The sequence below is a fragment of the Taudactylus pleione genome, unplaced genomic scaffold, assembly GCF_031769625.1.
Source record: "Taudactylus pleione unplaced genomic scaffold, aTauple2 ptg000200l, whole genome shotgun sequence".
NCBI lineage: Eukaryota > Metazoa > Chordata > Amphibia > Anura > Myobatrachidae > Taudactylus > Taudactylus pleione.
This window is the reverse complement of record NW_028284602.1, coordinates 206304-227429: the sequence shown is the minus strand read 5'-3', so window position 1 is coordinate 227429 and position 21126 is coordinate 206304. Positions and strand designations below refer to the sequence as shown.

General features: G+C 50.2%; 1 protein-coding gene across 2 annotated transcripts in view; it reads right to left on the bottom strand.

The window, feature by feature from the left end:
- SETD2 (SET domain containing 2, histone lysine methyltransferase) overlaps positions 1 to 21126 on the bottom strand; it is a 127069-nt gene that overhangs the window by 11346 nt on the left and 94597 nt on the right. For both annotated transcript variants that reach the window (XM_088477193.1, XM_088477194.1), the window contains 5 exons: positions 12510 to 12669; positions 11662 to 12343; positions 9842 to 9976; positions 9612 to 9754; positions 7601 to 7715 (listed from right to left, as the gene is read on the bottom strand). In XM_088477193.1, coding sequence (XP_088333319.1) covers positions 7601 to 7715; positions 9612 to 9754; positions 9842 to 9976; positions 11662 to 12343; positions 12510 to 12669 — 1235 coding nt within the window. The remainder of the gene's footprint in view (positions 1 to 7600; positions 7716 to 9611; positions 9755 to 9841; positions 9977 to 11661; positions 12344 to 12509; positions 12670 to 21126) is intronic.

The following is a 21126-nucleotide window of genomic DNA, read 5'->3' as shown; positions in this document are numbered from 1 at the left end:
TTTACCTATGATGTTTCCCTGAGACCAATGGGGGACACTGGGGTAAAGCTTGGGCGCCTCTAAAATTATGTCCAAAAGCTGGGCTTCTCCCACCCTATGCCCTGGAAGCTTGGTGGTATTATCAGTACCAAGGACAGAACCAGGAGCACAGAACAAAGAGTTACGGTAGACTTACCTTTGTTACCTCTGTTTCTTCGAAGTCCATAGGATCCACAGGTGTGTAGTTGGAGTGGTCCGGGCACCAAACAGTTAACCTTTAGCTCCTAGGATGCCTCGGTCCTCCTCCACATATACCCCACCCCCAGCCATAGGCAGGAACAGTAAAAATAAAGAACATTACTTTCAAGAAACACTCTCCCAGAAGATGAACGAATCCGTGATCAGGAAAGAAAATACCCAATGAGGCCAGATGCGTCAGGGTGGGTGCCCTGTGGATCCTATGGACTTTGAAGAAAGAGTTAACAAAGGTAAGTCTACCATAACTTAATTTCTTCTTCAGGGTCCACAGGGATACCATGTGGATGTCCCATAGCAGTTTCCCTAAAGGTGGGGACGCTCCTGAGCAGAAAGGAGAATCCGACGCCCAAAGGAAGCATCCTGAGAGGCAAAGGTATCAAATACATAGAACCGGAGAAAGGTGTGGACGGAAGACCACGTGGCCGCCTTGCACAAATTGTTCAGCAGGAGCGACACATCGAACTGCCCGTGAGGGTCCCACAGACCAAGTAGGGACCAGAGTAGTGTGCTGTAACTCTGTTTAGAACAGGAAGATCAGCTTGCGTGTATGCCCGAGAGATTGTCATGCAGAGCCATCGAGCCAGAGTCGGTTTGTTAGCTGGCCAGCCTCGCTTGTGAAAGCCATACAACACAAAGAGAATCTGATTTCCTCAAGGAAAGATCAGAGGACTGTCAGCCTGTAACTACAATCTCTTAATTTGAATGGAACTGGGATACCACTTTAGGGAGGTAACCAGCCCTGGTACGGAGGACAGCCCTGAACAGATGAAAGATCAAAAATGGGGAGCGACAGGAGAGCGCTGCTAAATCAGATACTCTGTGGGCAGATAGCAAGGAGAAAAAGCGTCTCTGCTGTCAGCCACTTGAGGTCTACTGAGTCCAGAGGTTCAAACGGAGGAGCCTGTAGAGCGTTGAGAACCAAGGACAAATCCCACTGAGCTACCGGAGGGACAAAAGGAGGTTGAATGCAGAGAACACCCTGCAAGAAAGTTCTAACATCAGGCAGCAGAGCGATCCTTCACTGGAACCAGATTGACAAAGCAGAAACCTGAACCTGGACACCCTGCAAGAATGTTCTAACATCAGGCAGCAGAGTGATCCTTCTCTGGAACCAGATTGACAGAGCAGAACACTGAACTCTAAGGGAGGCCAGACGGAGATAAAGGTCTAACCCAGCCTGGAGAAAGGTAAGCATCCAGGAGACACTAAAAACTGTAGGGTCATAGCCTCTGGGGGAGCACCATTGGAAGAGGCAGGCTTACGCGCTTTAAGCATTGTCTGGACCACAGAGTGAGAGAAACACATGGCTCTTAATAGAGAAGACTCAAGAGCCACGCCGTCAAAGACAGACTAGGTAGGTCCGGGTGTAGGCAAGGGCCCTGCGTCAACAGGTCCTGCCATAGAAGAAGTGGAAACGGAGTGTCTATGGAGAGCCTCCATAGGTCGGTGAACCAGTGCCGTCTGGGCCAGGCTGGGTCAATTAGTTTAACCGTGCCGCCTACTTGCTTGAATTATCAAAGCACCCTCGGGAAAAGGCAGATCGGAGGAAAGCGGTATGCAAATTGAAGTCCCACCTCACTGCCAGAGCGTCCATGAAGGAGGCCGAAGGGTCTCTGGTCCTGGACCCGTACCTGGGGTCCTTGTGGTTGTGACGTGAGGCCTTGAGGTATACGTCTGGCAGGCCCCATTTGTCCACCAGAAGTTGAAAGCCCATTCTCTGGCATGTATGTCCTGACGGCTTAGGAAGTCCGCTTCCCAGTTGAGGACTCCTGGAATGAACACTGCCAAGATTGCTTCGGCCCATACCAGAATGACTGCCACTTCCCACATGGCTGCCCGACTTCACGTGTCTCCCTGCTGGATGAGGTACGCTACCGCATTTGCTTTGTCGGACTGGATCTGGACCGACCTGCCTTGGAGGAGATCCTGCGAGATCCAGAGATAGTGCTCTGTACACTACTCAAAGCTCCAGAATGTTTATGGGCAGGCAACTTTCCTGAGTTGCCCACCGTCCCTGAAAGGAATGATGACAGTCTACCGTGCCCCATTCGCGAAGGCTGGCATCTGTCAAGAGAAGTTCCCAATCTGGAATCCAGAAGGGATGATCGTTGTCCAGATGGGACATCTGTAGCCACCATGAGAGCAGAACCTCCGGAGAAAGGAGGATCGTCTGGGACCAGATCAGATGATACTGTCCGTTCCACCGGGAGTGAATCAGTTGTTGCAGAGGCCTGGACTGGAACTGGGCATATTCCACCATATCGAAGGGGGACACCATAGACCCCAGGACCTGCATTGCTGAGTGAATGGATAGCCTCCGATTGTGGAGCAAGCTGCGCACACGCAAGTGTAGTGTTAAAATCTTGTCTGCTGGCAGAAAAATCCTCTGTATTCGAGAATCTAGGAGTACCCCCAGATGTATCATCTGCTGTGTCGGAGGATAGGGAGGCTGCTTCCAAGTGATGATCCCGCAGTGTGTTTGCAGGAAGTCCACGGTCAGCTGGAGATGGTGTTGTAACACAACCGGTGAGTGTGCCAAGAGATCGTCTAGGTATAGCAAGATTCTGACTGCCTGGCATCAGACGTGTACCGCCATAACCGCCATTATTTTGGTAAAGACCCGAGGGGCTGTTGACAGACCACTGGGTAGTGCCCGAAACTGGTCATGTTGCTGCAGAACAGCAAACCGTAGGAACGACTGGTGGGTTGGAGTAATAGGTACATGCAGGTATGCATCCTGAATGTCCAGAGAAACCATGAAATACCCAGGCTCTATTGCCAGGACAATTTATCGGCAAGTTTCCATGCAGAACTTGGGCACTCTGATAAACCTGTTGAGGGATCTGAGATTCAGAATAGGCCGATGAGAAAAGAGCAGCAGGGATAGATATAACAGACAGTATATCACACAGCAGAGTCAGCACAAGCCACATACAATGCATATAAATATACTTATAATGGGCACTAAATCAACTACTCAAGCCTCAAAGGGCTGGTCGGATTTGTGCGCTGTATAACCTGGCCCCAGGGAGAGGTATACAGGGAGACTGGACTCGACACTGCGTTTACCGCTGACCTGGGGTCTGACCTCTGGTCTGGGAGCCTGGACAGGCAACTTATCCCCCCCTCCCCTACAGTCTACTTCAGCTCTGTCCCCACCACCCAGGCCTGAAAGCAGAACGCAGGGCATGCCGTGACTACTTCCATCAGAGACGCGTTACGCCAAGTAACCCACCACATCAGAGATACTGACTATATCTGCGCAGCCAATACGTATATAGAATTATAGTCATTGCTTGGGGTACTGCACAAAGGGACCGATTTCGACCCGGACGCTAAGCTGCAAACGCACGCTATGGCCGATAGTTGCCAGTCTGCGTATATATGTGCATGTCACTCACTGCGCTCGGGAATATGTGCGCTCATAGTACACAGACTGGACGCTACTTTGAGTGACAGATGGCGCCGTTTGTGGGTGGTAACAGGGGAAGGTGCTTGTGAACGGGGGAGTGGTGCTCCGAACGCAGGTGTGTCTGGGCGTCAAAACAGAGTTTTATGGGTGTGCATAGTTAGCATGGCGTCATTGTACACGTCGTTTGGTTGTATTTCAGCCTGCAGTGATCGCAGTGCTTGCGGTGGGGTAGGGTCTACCTCAGGCGCTGCGAGCAGCTCCGATGGCTCTGATTAATCATACACTTCCTGGAGATGACGTGTGCCAATTAAGAAAAGTGGGCGTCTTTATACCGGCGTGCGCTCACTCTGCCGTCGTTCTCTAAGACATAGAGGCCGTCCTTACACCAGACAGTGCGATTGCTGAGTTTGCATACCCGGCCTCTTTTGGCAGCGAGAGAGTGCAGCTTAGCGTCCGGGTCTGGTTCGACCCCGGACCCCTTTTCTTTTGGCAGCTGTATAGTCTGTATCTAACGCCTGTGTTCTGAATCCCCTCATTAGTTACAGTAAGGGGTACATTATTATATAGCGCCAGAATATGCTGCTGCACCTTTCAATTGGGAAGAGAAGAGTAATATAAGACGGCGTAATAACAGCCAGACATCGGGGTAAGAGGGCCCTGCTCGCAGTCTTACAATCTAACATAGCATTATTACAATATATACGGTGCTCTACATGATATATAAACGGGAGAAATCTCATCACATAAACCAGTTACATTATAAAGCTATAGCCGGGGATCAGCGGGTCACATGGGAATATCGGAATATTTGCTGGTCACATGGGAATATATTTTATTACACAGAGATATAAATGTATCGTCCAGCCAATCTTCTGATGACCGCTGTGTGTCTGTATCTAAAAGAAGGAAAGGGGCAATGCTTACGCCAGACAGCCGGTTTATAGGGGGGGGGGGGGGGTAATAATGTGCTGTTGGATATTGTACCTTATTATAAGAATACAGATTTAATATGCACATGGCAGACAGCCAACCCCGGCACAGCCCTATAATAAAATTCATAGAATGTAAAACGTTACCACATTATATCCATAACTGTAAATTACATACAGCCCCCTCTCCGTCTGGGCCGGCGCAGCCCACTCAAAGCAGCCATTTATGAATATCGACGCCATTCTTTTCCACGTCCGATGAATGAACGAGCCTGTTACTGCGTTCATTGTTTTAATTACAGCACACATTTTAATTGGGGAAATGGGCAGTGACAGCTCCAGGGAAAAATCCTGTAACCTCGTTTTACTGCAGTTTTTTTTTTTTTTCTTTTTAAGGACGACGAAAATGCTGTTAAAGCGTCAGTCTGGATTGTTCTGTGTGTCACAGCACTGATCTAAGTGCTAGAGACGGGTTCTAATTAGCCAAGATCTTTAAAAGCATTCACAAATCCAACGACGAAAAGAAAAGCAGCCGCAACACCATAAAAGGAGCCTGCCAGGAGCCTAACCAGACGCAGGCGTCTCGCAGGAACTTTCACGCTACACGGCAAAAACGCAGAGGCGACTGCAAGATACAAGAGGAAGAGTGATCAGTGACCAACCATCCAGATTTAAGGAGGATGGCATCAGCCAAACAGTCACTTGGGCACGTAGGCGTACGTAGTGTGGCGCTGCATTAGCCAGACGCCCGCCGTGGACAGGGTTTGTTGCTGCAGACGATGAAAGCGGCAGCGTCATGCTTTATGCAGGCAGCGAGGCATGTACAGTACAGACAGACAGGCCAAGGGGGAAATGATAAGGTCAGAAATTAAAATGAAAAACGTCCGCAGCTCTTTTGTAAATGTTTTCGCTGACTGACGATTAAATTCCACAAGACTTCCATGAACCTGTAAATAATAATAATGGTGATAAAAACCATCAGTAACCCCCAGATGTCATATAACCACACATAGGAGAGAACACATTACGGAGGAAGCCGGCGGCTTGGGCAGCTATAACCGCGGACGTCAGCTGGATCCCCGTCCTAGACCTCAGTCCCCCCGCTGGCCGGCAGCAGATACACAGTCTGGCAGACACCTCCCCTGATTATAGGTTCTCTCTCTCTCTGGCTGCTGTGAGTCTCCGGATGGAGGAGGAGCAGGGCTGGAAGATTCCTGGCACTGTCCAGCTGTCCAGATATAAAGACATTAGATGCGCCTTTTCTTCTCTCTAAGAGAATGTTTTTCACCCAGGCTTGGCAACCCGCGTTGTTCCAACCTTTGTAGAACTGCAGAATGCTGAGGCTTGTAGTTCCACAACAGCTGTCAAGCTGCAAGTTACCTACCAACGATTTATTGAAAGTATCAGAGCTACTCTGGGTGCAAAAGGAGCCATGGAGGGGGGCGCGGGGACAAGGCATCGATGGCAGAAGTGGTGTCCTACATAAGGGTGAAGTAAACAATACTGGTGACCGGCGGCATGCACAGGGGAGAATAGCCGGGCAGGAGGTGCACCCATGGACATTGCATTGAGTGCCATAATAAGATCGGAGGCTGGACTGCACTGTGAGGAAGCCGACGACGGCATCTGCGTGATCCCGGTGATCGGACGGCTGCCAATGTCACCCAGAGAACTTCCGGCAGCTTCACGTTGCCAGTAATCACACGGAGAACGTTTCAGGCCTGTACAGTCAGCAGAAGGAATAGGAAGGCTGCCCGGGAGGAGAGAGGACGGATTATTTCCTCCTGTAAAGGGAACAATCTGTTTTCGCTTTACTCAAAAACCACTTAAGTGTTTCAAAGAGAAATCTTAGTTCAGCTGTTTGAGCAGAAAGTTCAGAGGGGTTTAGGAAGCGAGATCAGTTCCCATAAGGGGCGGAGATGGCGGTAAAGCTGGGTCAGGCTCCGGAAAAATGGGTCCAAAAGAAGGACAGCTGGTACTTCAGCAGAGATGACAAAACAGCCAAATCCAATCATGAAAAGGTAAAGTATCAACAAAGATCTAACACAAATGGGAAGGATCCGAAACGGCAACTTTATGCTGGCACCAGAGGTATCAGCCCTTCCTTATGTAATCAGGCTGCGCTGGTCATTGATTAGGTCCTCCAAGCGCACCTATCAGAGTTTTACCAAATCAACGCAGCAACCAGATTTTACTGTCCGATTCAGAGTTAAGGGCAAATCTGGTCAGCATGGAGAAGCTGAATAAACCAGGTCACTCGGCAAGGGGTGAAGTGCCCACACTACTGTCCAGCGCTGTTAACACTACAGAGGAGGCCTAGGCTGTGCCCATCACACTATAAATCTGGGAGGGGGCAGAGATGTGGTTATAAATTATCTCCCCCAAAATGGTCTTTCCAGATGCATCTATTAAACGCAGCAGTTGGATTTGATCCCAACCCTGAAGCTGGGGACACACGATACGATGTATCGTACAATATATTGCCCCGACGTGGATCAGAATGATATATCGTACAAATCGTATAGTGCGTGCACCCGATCCCGTTTCCCGGCCGTCTTTCATCACATCGTTCTATCTGGTGTTCTGCCCGTCATATAAGTAACGCGGAATAGTAACATGCAGCATGTAACGATGCATCGCACCATCGGATGCCGGATCATGCAGTGTGTACGGCGTGCGCCATGTATCGTTACATGGGTTGCCACATCGCTGGCTCGCTGCATCGTATTCTGTGTACCCAGATTAAGTCAGCTCCTTAGTATCCAACCTCTAAGAATCAGGGTCTACACGGACGGTGATGCACCCCCCTATGAACTACAGGACAAGCGGTAAGTACAAAGCCCCCGATCTCACACATTCGTTACAGACGCAGCCAAAACCATTTCACACTGGACATGAACACAGATCTCAATTCCCCCATCCGCCTCTGCCCTCTCTCCTGCTGCTCAGCGGTATAGGAGTATGACATAAACAGGTGATGTCACTGTAGTGACATCACATTACTGCGCACTCGCACATTTACCTTCATCGGGTTCTCGTCATACGTAGGAGTTCCCAGGTCCATTTCCGCCTCGTGGTCCAGGCTGTCCCCGTCATCACCAGGGCTGTCCCAGGAAGGAGGGTCCCACTGTGTCTGTCTGGAGAATCAGATGAGAGGACGAAGGTGAGGAGGGAGACACGAGGCACATTGACATCACAGGGGTGTTATATAGAGGTGCAGCGCAGTGTAACATACACACAGGGCGGGGGAGCAGATGAGAGGACGAAGGTGAGGAAGGTGACACGAGGCACATTGTACGTCCCCTGCCTGACATCACAGGGGTGTTATATACAGATGCAGCGCAGTGTAACACACACACAGGGCGGGGGAGCAGATGAGAGGACGAAGGTGAGGAAGGAAACACGAGGCACATTGTACGTCCCCTGCCTGACATCACAGGGGTGTTATATACAGATGCAGCGCAGTGTAACACACACACAGGGCGGGGGAGCAGATGAGAGGACGAAGGTGAGGGAGACACGAGGCACATTGTACGTCCCCTGCCTGACATCACAGGGGTGTTATATAGAGGTGCAGCGCAGTGTAACACACACACAGGGCGGGGGAGCAGATGAGAGGACGAAGGTGAGGAAGGAAACACGAGGCACATTGTACGTCCCCTGCCTGACATCACAGGGTTGTTATATACAGATGCAGCGCAGTGTAACACACACACACAGGGCGGGGGAGCAGATGAGAGGACGAAGGTGAGGGAGACACGAGGCACATTGTACGTCCCCTGCCTGACATCACAGGGGTGTTATATAGAGGTGCAGCGCAGTGTAACACACACACAGGGCGGGGGAGCAGATGAGAGGATGCAGGTGAGGGAGACACGAGGCACATTGTACGTCCCCTGCTTGACATCACAGGGGTGTTATATAGAGGTGCAGCGCAGTGTAACACACACACAGGGCGGGGGAGCAGATGAGAGGTTGCAGGTGAGGAAGGAGACACGAGGCACATTGTACGTCCCCTGCCTGACATCACAGGGGTGTTATATAGAGGTGCAGCGCAGTGTAACACACACACAGGGCGGGGGAGCAGATGAGAGGATGCAGGTGAGGAGGGAGACACGAGGCACATTGTACTTCCCCTGCCTGACATCACAGGGGTGTTATATAGAGGTGCAGCGCAGTGTAACACACACACAGGGCGGGGGAGCAGATGAGAGGATGCAGGTGAGGAAGGAGACACGAGGCACATTGTACGTCCCCTGCCTGACATCATAGGGGTGTTATATAGAGGTGCAGCGCAGTGTAACACACACACAGGGCGGGGGAGCAGATGAGAGGACGAAGGTGAGGAGGGAGACACGAGGCACATTGTACGTCCCCTGCCTGACATCACAGGGGTGTTATATACAGATGCAGCGCAGTGTAACACACACACAGGGCAGGGGAGCAGATGAGAGGACGAAGGTGAGGAGGGAGACACGAGGCACATTGTACGTCCCCTGCCTGACATCACGGGGGTGTTATATAGAGGTGCAGCGCACAGGGCGGTGGGAGCAGAAAGCCCCTTGTCAGCAGATCCAATTACATGATGCATTTGCAGACTATGATGCGTGATATACAATGTATCTATCCCTGGCTAAGCCTCATTGGCTGTAAGAATCCTGTGTGCGCGATTATTTGCATTATACAGACACATTGTGCAGAGGAAGATTTACTAACTGGCAGCTTCCACCACGTTTTAAAACGGCAATAGAAATATACAAGCCTGGTGCAGGATTTATGTCAGTGGCCGCTTTATATCCCTCATCGGAGGCGTCGACAAACCGCTCGTTATCAGATTAACCCCTTGGTCTTTAGAAATGCTTGGAAATATGCCAGGGTAGCAGTCGCCGTATTCAGCGCATAAAGGGTCAGTTATACCGCATTAGACTGCAGTAAAATACACGGGGGGGGGGGGGATTGGCGCAGTTTTCTGGTGTCCGCTCTAGCACACTGTACACCGCTCACTATGTATGATAGCTCTGCAGGTCACTCACCTGGTTATTACATGGTAATAGTAGATTTTACCCTCGGGGTCCCGGGCCGTCTTCCAGCTGGGCGGTAGGACAATGGTTTTCGGTTTGGGAGGAGAGGGCGGAGGAAGGTCCAGGATGTTGTTGGCGGCCAGTCCCATTTCAGGCTGTAAGATAGATAGATAGATCAGACCAGAGCGCGATGGGAACTGGCAGAGGGGCGGCTGCAATGTCTGTCGGCAATGGCCACCTACCGGCTGCAGAGGTGGCGGCTGCCCAGGTGGAACGATTGTAGCCAAAGGGGGACCCTGCTGCATGACGAGCCCCTGTGGGTGCTGTGCGTAGATCTGCTGACCTGTCATGTACGGCAAACCGGGCTGCGTGTAGCTCTGCACAGAGAACATACATCCTGCGTGTCAGTGTGCGCCACAACCCTGCATACCCCTCCCCATCATTACTGACATTTATACATATAATAACACATTTATACAGACGCATAATATACAGGAATAAGTTATTAAAATGGAATTCAGGCAGTAAGACCACCCACCAGGGGCCTCAGCAGTAACATCTGGTACAAAATAAGTATTAAATTACTGTAAAATCCTAAAGAGAATCACCTAAAAAACGTACTTAACGTTATATAGTGTGTACAGCACAGGAACGCTGGTCAGATTGTAGCTAGGCCACAAGGAGAGAGACGGGTGTCATTATCGGAACTAGAGCAATACCCCAGCCATTGGAAGTGTTAGCAAGAACCATTACAGGTAGCACAAAGGGTATCCATATAGAAGATCTACAGTGTCTATAGATACACCAGATGGTCGACAGGCAATAGGTCAAAATGGATTTGGGCCGACAGAGTCAAAACGTTGAAATGGTGAATACATGGTTTTTCATAATTTTTAGAGTTAGGATTAGGGTAGGCACTTGGCGGAGGGTTAGGGTTATACTGCAGAAGGGGGGGGGGATTAGGCACCAGGAAGAGGGTTAGGATTAGGGTAGGCACTTGGCGGAGGGTTAGGGTTATACTGCAGAAGGGGAAGAGTTAGGCACCAGGGAGAGGGTTAGGATTTAGGTAGGCACTTGGCGGATGGTTAGGGTTATACTGCGGAAGGGGGAGGATTAGGCACCAGGGAGTGGGTTAGGATTTAGGTAGGCACTTGGCGGAGGGTTAGGGTTATACTGCAGAAGGGGGGGGGGATTAGGCACCAGGAAGAGGGTTAGGATTAGGGTAGGCACTTGGCGGAGGGTTAGGGTTATACTGCAGAAGGGGAAGAGTTAGGCACCAGGGAGAGGGTTAGGATTTAGGTAGGCACTTGGCGGATGGTTAGGGTTATACTGCGGAAGGGGGAGGATTAGGCACCAGGGAGTGGGTTAGGATTTAGGTAGGCACTTGGCGGAGGGTAAGGGTTATACTGCGGAAGGGGGAGGATTAGGCACCAGGGAGAGGGTTAGGATTAGGGTAGGCACTTGGTAGAGGATTAGGGTTATACTGCGGAAGGGGGGAGGATTAGGCGCCAGGGGGAGAGTTATAATTAGGGTAGGCACTTTGCGGAGGGTTAGGGTTATGCTGCGGAAGAGGAAGGATTAGGCGCCAGGGGGAGAGTTATAATTAGGGTAGGCACTTTGCGGAGGGTTAGGGTTATGCTGCGGAAGAGGAAGGATTAGGCACCAGGGGGAGGGTTAGGATTAGGCACTTACAAATGTTATTAATACAGTCAGCGATAAAGAAACCTCATAAATGGTAACAAAGAATGTTTTTGAGATATGAGACGACGATATCAGGCAGAAGCCCTATTACAAGTATGACGTATTATCCCACCAAGTTGCAGTTCTATTAAGCAATATACATTTCTGTATATTCTGAGTGGAATTACCCTTTAAACCCAGTGGTTGCACCCTCCCCAGCAGGTCATGCAGTGAGGATTTCTCTCTGTGGAAGCAGGATTATAGCTGACCCAGCAGTATAGACTAACTCCCCGAGGACAGGAGCTGGGAACCCCGGCTTTACACAACGCTCAGACAACACCAGACAATGCTCCCAATTATTACCACCACCAGGAGGACTCACCGGCACCATGGTTTGGGCTGTCTGAGTGTAGGCAGCGGGCACTCCATACACAGCCGGGCAGGGCTGTCCTGGGTAGTAGATGGCAGGCTGGGCAGGTGGTGGTGGGTACTGAGGCGGGGGCTGATGCTGCTGAACTGCCACCGCTTGCTGGTTGGGGTCCCAGACCCCATAGGGTTGAGGTGGCACAGAGCTGGGGGCTGGCACCGGCATCACAGTCACATTGGGTTCCTGGGGGACCATCGGTTCTGGCTGAGCTACATAATGCTGTGGGGGGACGTCCATGGGGGCCGCTACATGCTGCACCATGGGGACGGGCTGGGGGGTTAGCATGGTCGGATTAACCACCATCTGTGAGGGGTCATAGCTATTGGGGGAATCGACAGTGTCCAGAGGCGGTGTAGGCAACAGAATCTTTCCAGCATTTGGGTTTGTTGGGTCCACAAAGGACTGCATGGGGTATCCTTGCGGGTAGGTGATGAAGGGTGGGGGGAGCTGAGCGCCGTAGGACATGGGGTCGTAGGGAATGGGAGAAGCTATGCCAATATTCTGCATCTGTTGCTGCTGCTTCTGCGCCTCTTTCTGAGCCACCTCCTGCTCAAACAGCTTCCTGCGCTCCTCCGTGGAGAGCTTGTTCCGGTCCTGCTGGCGACCTTTCTTCTTGGAGGAGGCCGGGGTGTCGTACCTGCCGAGATACGAGCAAAGTTACAGATCAGAGGGGCAACAAGAAAATGGCAACTAGAGGGGAAAACAAAGTCTCCAATTTCCACAGGACAAAACCTGCGATGGAAACAGCCGACGTTCCCCCCCACAACCGTACATGGACAGAGGCACCGCGGTGGTCTCCTTACCGGTCTTCGCCTCTCTTTGTGCTGCGCTCATAGAAGGAGGGCGGAGATGGAGACTGCCTGCGCTTCCTCTGGCTCTGCCGCTCAGACTCCCGCTCCCGGCCCTGATTCTTGAGGTTTGGGGTCATGTAGCTCCCTCCTGGGGACTCCCTCCAGCGGTCATCTGCAGCGCCAGAAATAAGACATGGAGTAAAGAGAAACACAATGACCCGCCAACATTCCTGACCATCATAGAGTTGAAGAACGGGATGTGTCGGCCAAAAGGTGACCAAGGGAATTGTGTGAGGATTCGCGGAGGCAGCCATTTGTGGGCTGAACCAATATTCCAGGAGCAGGGGAGAAGGGTGATTATATGGGAATTGTGTGAGGATTAGCGGAGGCAGCCATTTGTGGGCTGAACCAATATTCCAGGAGCAGGGGAGAACTGGGATTATATGGGAATTGTGTGAGGATTAGCGGAGGCAGCCATTTGTGGGCTGAACCAATATTCCAGGAGCAGGGGAGGAGTGGGATTATATGGGAATTGTGTGAGGATTAGCGGAGGCAGCCATTTGTGGGCTGAACCAATATTCCAGGAGCAGGGGAGAAGAGGGATTATATGGGAATTGTGTGAGGATTAGCGGAGGCAGCCATTTGTGGGCTGAACCAATATTCCAGGAGCAGGGGAGGAGTGGGATTATATGGGAATTGTGTGAGGATTAGCGGAGGCAGCCATTTGTGGGCTGAACCAATATTCCAGGAGCAGGGGAGGAGTGGGATTATATGGGAATTGTGTGAGGATTAGCGGAGGCAGCCATTTGTGGGCTGAACCAATATTCCAGGAGCAGGGGAGAAGTGGGATTATATGGGAATTGTGTGAGGATTTGAGGAGGCAGCCATTTGTGGGCTGAACCAATATTCCAGGAGCAGGGGAGGAGTGGGACTATATGGGAATTGTGGAGCCTAATGTAATGACGTACTGTGACAGAGCGTTTATACGCAAAGCGAGTCGCCGTTCGTGGCGGCAGGAGGTGTGAGGCACCTTGGGGATCCCAGATTGTGCCTAAATGCAAAAATAAGATATTTGGGAAGTGATCATGGGATGAGTCAGTGGCCGGAGAAGCGTTTTAGGTGCTCAAAATTATTAAGGTGCGCCAGCAGCAGCGCAAATCAGCTGGCGTCCGCTACTTTCATTGGGGAACTTTTAATGCCACATTACACGCAAGATTTTTTTCTTTTTTAGATACAGATATTTCTGAGTCGTTATCGATGTCTTCCACAATGTGCATTACCCGCTGGACGCACAAAAGGTTGCACAAATTTATTTCCCAAAGGCAGAATGTACCTATATACGGAAATCCTTTCCATCTTTAGTTGATGAGCCTCAGGGGCAGATTCTGTGTCGGCTGCGCCCGTGCCTGTGTGTTTTGCCGCTATAGCGTTTGCGATTTTATGCTAGATTCTTCGTCTGAGTATGGCCACCAATTACTATACAGCCGCTGTGCCTGAATCAGAATTGCGATTCTCAGCGCTAACAACTGGGTCACATGCTCAGTGTGCGATATAGACGCAGGCGCAGTACAGAAACATTGCTCCGCTGGGTTAGACATCCACAGTACATCTACCCTTAATGTCTATTCTTTCCCAAGGAAAAAGCTGACAGTCAGAGAATGGGACCTAAGAAACCACGAGTGTGCATACAAGCTACAAGACTGCCCTCTGCTGGCAGCATACTGACACTACAGACAGTGCAAGAATGATCTTTCTAGCTGCCCCAGTGTCAATGTTTGTCTTAATCTGAGTGCAGTACTGTACTTTGGGACAGATTCACTACAGATTGCAGCTGCGAGTACGCACGGAGGTCTGCAGCAAAAATATGCTAATGACTGCATTTGCAAAGCCGTTGCACAGCCAGCATAGAGACACCCACTAACGCTCTCACATCTGTAATATCTCACAGTCCTGTGTATACATCTGTAACATCAGTCACAGCTCAGCCAGCATAGAGACACCCACTACTGCTATCTCACATCTGTAATACCTCACAGTCCTGTGTATACATCTGTAACATAAGCCACAGTACAGCCAGCATAGAGACACCCACTACTGCTATCTCACATCTGTAATACCTCACAGTCCTGTATATACATCTGTAACATCAGCCACAGTACAGCCAGCATAGAGACACCCACTACTGCTATCTCACATCTGTAATACCTCACAGTCCTGTGTATACATCTGTAACATCAGCCCATGCACAGCCAGCATAGAGACACCCACTACTGCTTTCTCACATCTGTAATACCTCACAGTCCTGTGTATACATCTGTAACATCAGCCACAGCTCATCCAGCATAGAGACGCCCACTACTGCTATCCCACATCTGTAATACCTCACAGTCCTGTGTATACATCTGTAACATCAGCCACAGCCCAGCCAGCATAGAGGCACCCACTACTGCTATCTCACATCTGTAAAACCTCACAGTCCTGTGTATACATATGTAACATCAGCCACAGCACAGCCAGCATAGAGACACCCACTACTGCTATCTCACATCTGTAATACCTCACAGTCCTGTGTATACATCTGTAACATCAGCCACAGCACAGCCAGCATAGAGATACCCACTACTGCTATCTCACATCTGTAATACCTCACAGTCCTGTGTATACATCTGTAACATCAGCCACAGCACAGCCAGCATAGAGACACCCACTACTACTATCTCACATCTGTAATACCTCACAGTCCTGTGTATACATCTGTAACATCAGCGACAGCTCAGCCAGCATAGAGACACCCACTACTACTATCTCACATCTGTAATACCTCACAGTCCTGTGTATACATCTGTAACATCAGCCACAGCTCAGCCAGCATAGAGACACCCACTACTGCTATCTCACATCTGTAATACCTCACAGTCCTGTGTATACATCTGTAACATCAGCCACAGCTCAGCCAGCATAGAGACACCCACTACTGCTATCTCACATCTGTAATACCTCACAGTCCTGTATATACATCAGTAACATCAGCCACAGCACAGCCAGCATAGAGACACCCACTACTGCTTTCTCACATCTGTAATACCTCACAGTCCTGTGTATACATCTGTAACATCAGCCACAGCACAGCCAGCATAGAGACACCACTACTGCTATCTCACATCCGTAATACCTCACAGTCCTGTGTATACATCTGTAACATCAGTCACAGCTCAGCCAGCATAGAGACACCCACTACTGCTATCTCACATCTGTAATACCTCACAGTCCTGTGTATACATCAGTAACATCAGCCACAGCACAGCCAGCATAGAGACACCCACTACTGCTATCTCACATCTGTAATACCTCACAGTCCTGTGTATACATCTGTAACATCAGCCACAGCTCAGCCAGCATAGAGACACCCACTACTGCTATCTCACATCTGTAATACCTCACAGTCCTGTGTATACATCTGTAACATCAGCCATAGCTCAGCCAGCATAGACACCCACTACTACTATCTCACATCTGTAATACCTCACAGTCCTGTGTATACATCTGTAACATCAGTCACAGCTCAGCCAGCATAGAGACACCCACTAACGCTCTCACATCTGTAATATCTCACAGTCCTGTGTATACATCTGTAACATCAGCCACAGCACAGCCAGCATAGAGACACCACTACTGCTATCTCACATCTGTAATACCTCACAGTCCTGTGTATACATCTGTAACATCAGCCACAGGTCAGCCAGCATAGAGACACCCACTACTGCTATCTCACATCCGTAATACCTCACAGTCCTGTGTATACATCTGTAACATCAGCCACAGCGCAGCCAGCATAGAGACACCCACTACTGCTATCTCACATCCATAATACCTCACAGTCCTGTGTATACATCTGTAACATAAGCCACAGTACAGCCAGCATAGAGACACCCACTACTGCTATATCACATCTGTAATACCTCACAGTCCTGTGTATACATCTGTAACATCAGCCACAGCTCAGCCAGCATAGAGACACCCACTACTGCTATCTCACATCTGTAATACCTCACAGTCCTGTGTATACATCTGTAACATCAGCCACAGCTCAGCCAGCATAGAGACACCCACTACTGCTATCTCACATCTGTAATACCTCACACCCCTGTGTATACATCTGTAACATCAGCCACAGCTCAGCCAGCATAGAGACACCCACTACAGCTATCTCACATCTGTAATACCTCACAGTACTGTATATACATCTGTAACATCAGCCACAGCACAGCCAGCATAGAGGCACCCACTACTGCTATCTCACATCTGTAATACCTCACAGTCCTGTGTATACATCTGTAACATCAGCCACAGCTCAGCCAGCATAGAGACACCCACTACAGCTATCTCACATCTGTAATACCTCACAGTACTGTATATACATCTGTAACATCAGCCACAGCACAGCCAGCATAGAGGCACCCACTACTGCTATCTCACATCTGTAATACATCACAGTCCTGTGTATACATCTGTAACATCAGCCACAGCACAGCCAGCATAGAGACACCCACTAACGCTCTCACATCTGTAATATCTCACAGTCCTGAGTATACATCTGTAACATCAGCCACAGCACAGCCAGCATAGAGACGCCTACTACTGCTATCTCACATCTGTAATACCTCACAGTCCTGTGTATACATCTGTAACATCAGCCACAGCACAGCCAGCATAGAGACACCCACTACTGCTATCTCACATCTGTAATACCTCACAGTCCTGTGTATACATCTGTAACATCAGCCACAGCACAGCCAGCATAGAGACACCCACTAACGCTCTCACATCTGTAATATCTCACAGTCCTGTGTATACATCTGTAACATCAGCCACAGCTCAGCCAGCATAGAGACACACACTACTGCTATCTCACATCTGTAATACCTCACAGTCCTGTGTATACATCTGTAACATCAGCCACAGCTCAGCCAGCATAGAGACACCCACTACTGCTATCTCACATCTGTAATACCTCACAGTCCTGTGTATACATCTGTAACATCAGTCAGCATAGAGACCCCCACTACTGCTATCTCACATCTGTAATACCTCACAGTCCTGTGTATACATCTGTAACATCAGCCACAGCACAGCCAGCATAGAGACACCCACTACTGCTATCTCACATCTGTAATACCTCACAGTCCTGTGTATACATCTGTAACATCAGCCACAGCTCAGCCAGCATAGAGACACCCACTACTGCTATCTCACATCTGTAATACCTCACACCCCTGTGTATACATTTGTAACATCAGCCACAGCTCAGCCAGCATAGAGACGCCCAATACTGCTCTCTCACATCTGTAATACCTCACAGTCCTATGTATACATCTGTAACATCAGCCACAGCTCAGCCAGCATAGAGACACCCACTACTGCTATCTCACATCTGTAATACCTCACAGTCCTGTGTATACATCTGTAACATCAGCCACAGCTCAGCCAGCATAGAGACACCCACTACTGCTATCTCACATCTGTAATACCTCACAGTCCTGTGTATACATCTGTAACATCAGCCACAGCTCAGCCAGCATAGAGACACCCACTACTGCTATCTCACATCTGTAATACCTCACAGTCCTGTGTATACATCTGTAACATCAGCCACAGCTCAGCCAGCATAGAGACACCCACTACTGCTCTCTCACATCTGTAATACCTCACAGTCCTGTGTATACATCTGTAACATCAGCCACAGCACAGCCAGCATAGAGACACCCACTACTGCTCTCTCACATCTGTAATACCTCACAGTCCTGTGTATACATCTGTAACATCGGCCCCTCGCGCACAATTACAGCAGGACTGACCTGCCGCAGACTCTGCAAGTCCTGTTGCGATCAGTGAGTACACAAGCTGCGTATGCAGTCTCAGTGGCTAAACTATGCACGCCCAGGAAACGGCGTTCAAGCGGACAGACGCGCCAGCGTTTCCCTGACCACTCCCTCGTCATCACCTCCAAACGCTCACAGCCCTTCACTACCTCTGCGATGGCTTTTATTCTGCTTGAGTGATCACAAATCAATCGTAAGGCTAACTCACGCACGATCTGTGATGTAGGTGCGATCCATGCTTACCGTATATACTCGAGTATAAGCCGAGTTTTTCAGCACAAAAAATGTGTTGAAAAAGTACCCCCTCGGCTTATACTCGAGTCAAGTGTAGCGCTGACCGGACGGCAGCTGCGTGTTTGCTGTAATCAGCAGCCGCTGAGTCTCAGTCAGACTCTCAGCGGCTGCTGCTGCTCCCACTGCGGGAGCCATCTTCCGGCTCCCGCAGTGGGTGATGGCGACGTCTCTCCCATACAAAGCGGCCGGAGGAGCGGACAGCGGCGGGACCAGGAGCGGGAGTTTCAGGTAAGTGATTTATTTTTTTATTCTTGTCACGTCTCTCTCTACTGGGGGGGGGACACACCAGGGGGCGATTACTACAGGGGGCACTAAAAGGGGGGATTACCACTGGGGGAACTACCACGGGTGGGATTACTACAGGGGGCGATTACTACAGGGGCACTACCAGGGGGGGATTACTACAGGGGGCACTAAAATGGGGGATTACCACTGGGGGAACTACCAGGGGGGGATTACTACAGGGGGCACTACCAGGGGGGGGATTACCACTGGGGGAACTACCAGGGGAGGATTACTACAGGGGGCACTACCAGTGGGGGATTACTACAGGGGGCACTAAAAGGGGGGAATTACTACTGGAGGCACTGAAAGGGGGGATTACCACTGGAGGCACTGCCAGGAGGGATTACTACTGGGGGCACAACCAGGGGGAATTACTACTGGGGGCACTACCAGCTGCTGCCATTTCCCACACTAGGCTTATACTCGAGTCAATAAGTTTTCCCAGGTTTTTGTGGTAAAAGTAGGTACCTCGGCTTATACTCGAGTATATACGGTAATCAGGCCCCTTTTCCGCTGTTAGAAGGCACTGCCATCTTTTACCTGGTACTTAAAGATGGCACTGCTGTCGTCTACCCATTATCCCCTGACACATGGCACTGCTGTCATCTACCCGTTATCCCCTGACAGGAGGCACTGCTATCTTCTACCCGTTATCCCCTGACAGGAGGCACTGCTATCTTCTACCCGTTATCCCCTGACAGGAGGAACTGCTATCTTCTACCCGTTATCCCCTGACAGGAGGCACTGCTATCTTCTACCCGTTATCCCCTGACAGGAGGCACTGCTATCTTCTACCCGTTATCCCCTGACAGGAGGCACTGCTATCTTCTACCCGTTATCCCCTGACAGGAGGCACTGCTATCTTCTACCCGTTATCCCCTGACAGGAGGCACTGCTATCTTCTACCCGTTATCCCCTGACAGGAGGCACTGCTATCTTCTACCCGTTCTCCCCTGACAGGAGGCACTGCTATCTTCTACCCGTTCTCCCCTGACAGGAGGCACTGCTATCTTCTACCCGTTCTCCCCTGACAGGAGGCACTGCTATCTTCTACCCGTTCTCCCCTGACAGGAGGCACTGCTATCTTCTACCCGTTCTCCCCTGACAGGAGGCACTGCTATCTTCTACCCGTTCTCCCCTGACAGGAGGCACTGCTGTCTCCTACCCGTTCTCCCCTGACAGGAGGCACTGCTGTCTTCTACCCGTTCTCCCCTGACAGGAGGCACTGCTATCTTCTACCCGTTATCCCCTGACAGGAGGCACTGCTATCTTCTACCCGTTATCCCCTGACAGGAGGCACTGCTATCTTCTACCCGTTATCCCCTGACAGGAGGCACTGCTATCTTCTACCCGTTATCCCCTGACAGGAGGCACTGCTATCTTCTACCCGTTATCCCCTGACAGGAGGCACTGCTGTCTTCTAATAGTTATCCCCTGACAGGAGGCACTGCTATCTTCTACCCGTTATCCCCTGACAGGAGGCACTGCTGTCTTCTAATAGTTATCCCCTGACAGGAGGCACTGCTATCTTCTACCCGTTATTCCCTGACAGGAGGCACTGCTGTCTCCTACCCGTTATCCCCTGACAGGAGGCACTGCTATCTTCTACCCGTTATCCCCTGACAGGAGGCACTGCTGTCTCCTACCCGTTATCCCCTGACAGGAGGCACTGTTGTCTGTGACAATAGTTGCTCTAATCACTAAAACGCTATTATATAACAAATCCAATAACAATACCAAAATCCAATTTAAAAAGGACTAACGTCAATAAGGAGCGCGTGTATGTGACGAGCGCGTGTATGTAGTCGTATGTAGGACACAGTTATAACAGCTTTGTCAGCAACAAAAATATTCCATTGTTTTCTATTTTTAAATCTGTCAGCAGATTTGCTCAGTTGCTGCTCCGCTGCGCAGCGTTATACATCGGATATAATATACGTACAGGACTCTGATGCATTATGGTGAGAAATTCCAGCTCGGGGTCTGGGTAACGTTACAGAGGATCTGGGGAGCACGGTATGTGGACGTGTGTCAGTGAGTAACAAGAAGATTCACCCTGAGGCAACCTTAACTAGCTCACCCCAAAAATGATGAAAACAAGTATCATCTTAAGTCTGATGAGCCGATACTATCCCCGAGGGGTCTGACGGCGGACAAATGAGAGATTACAG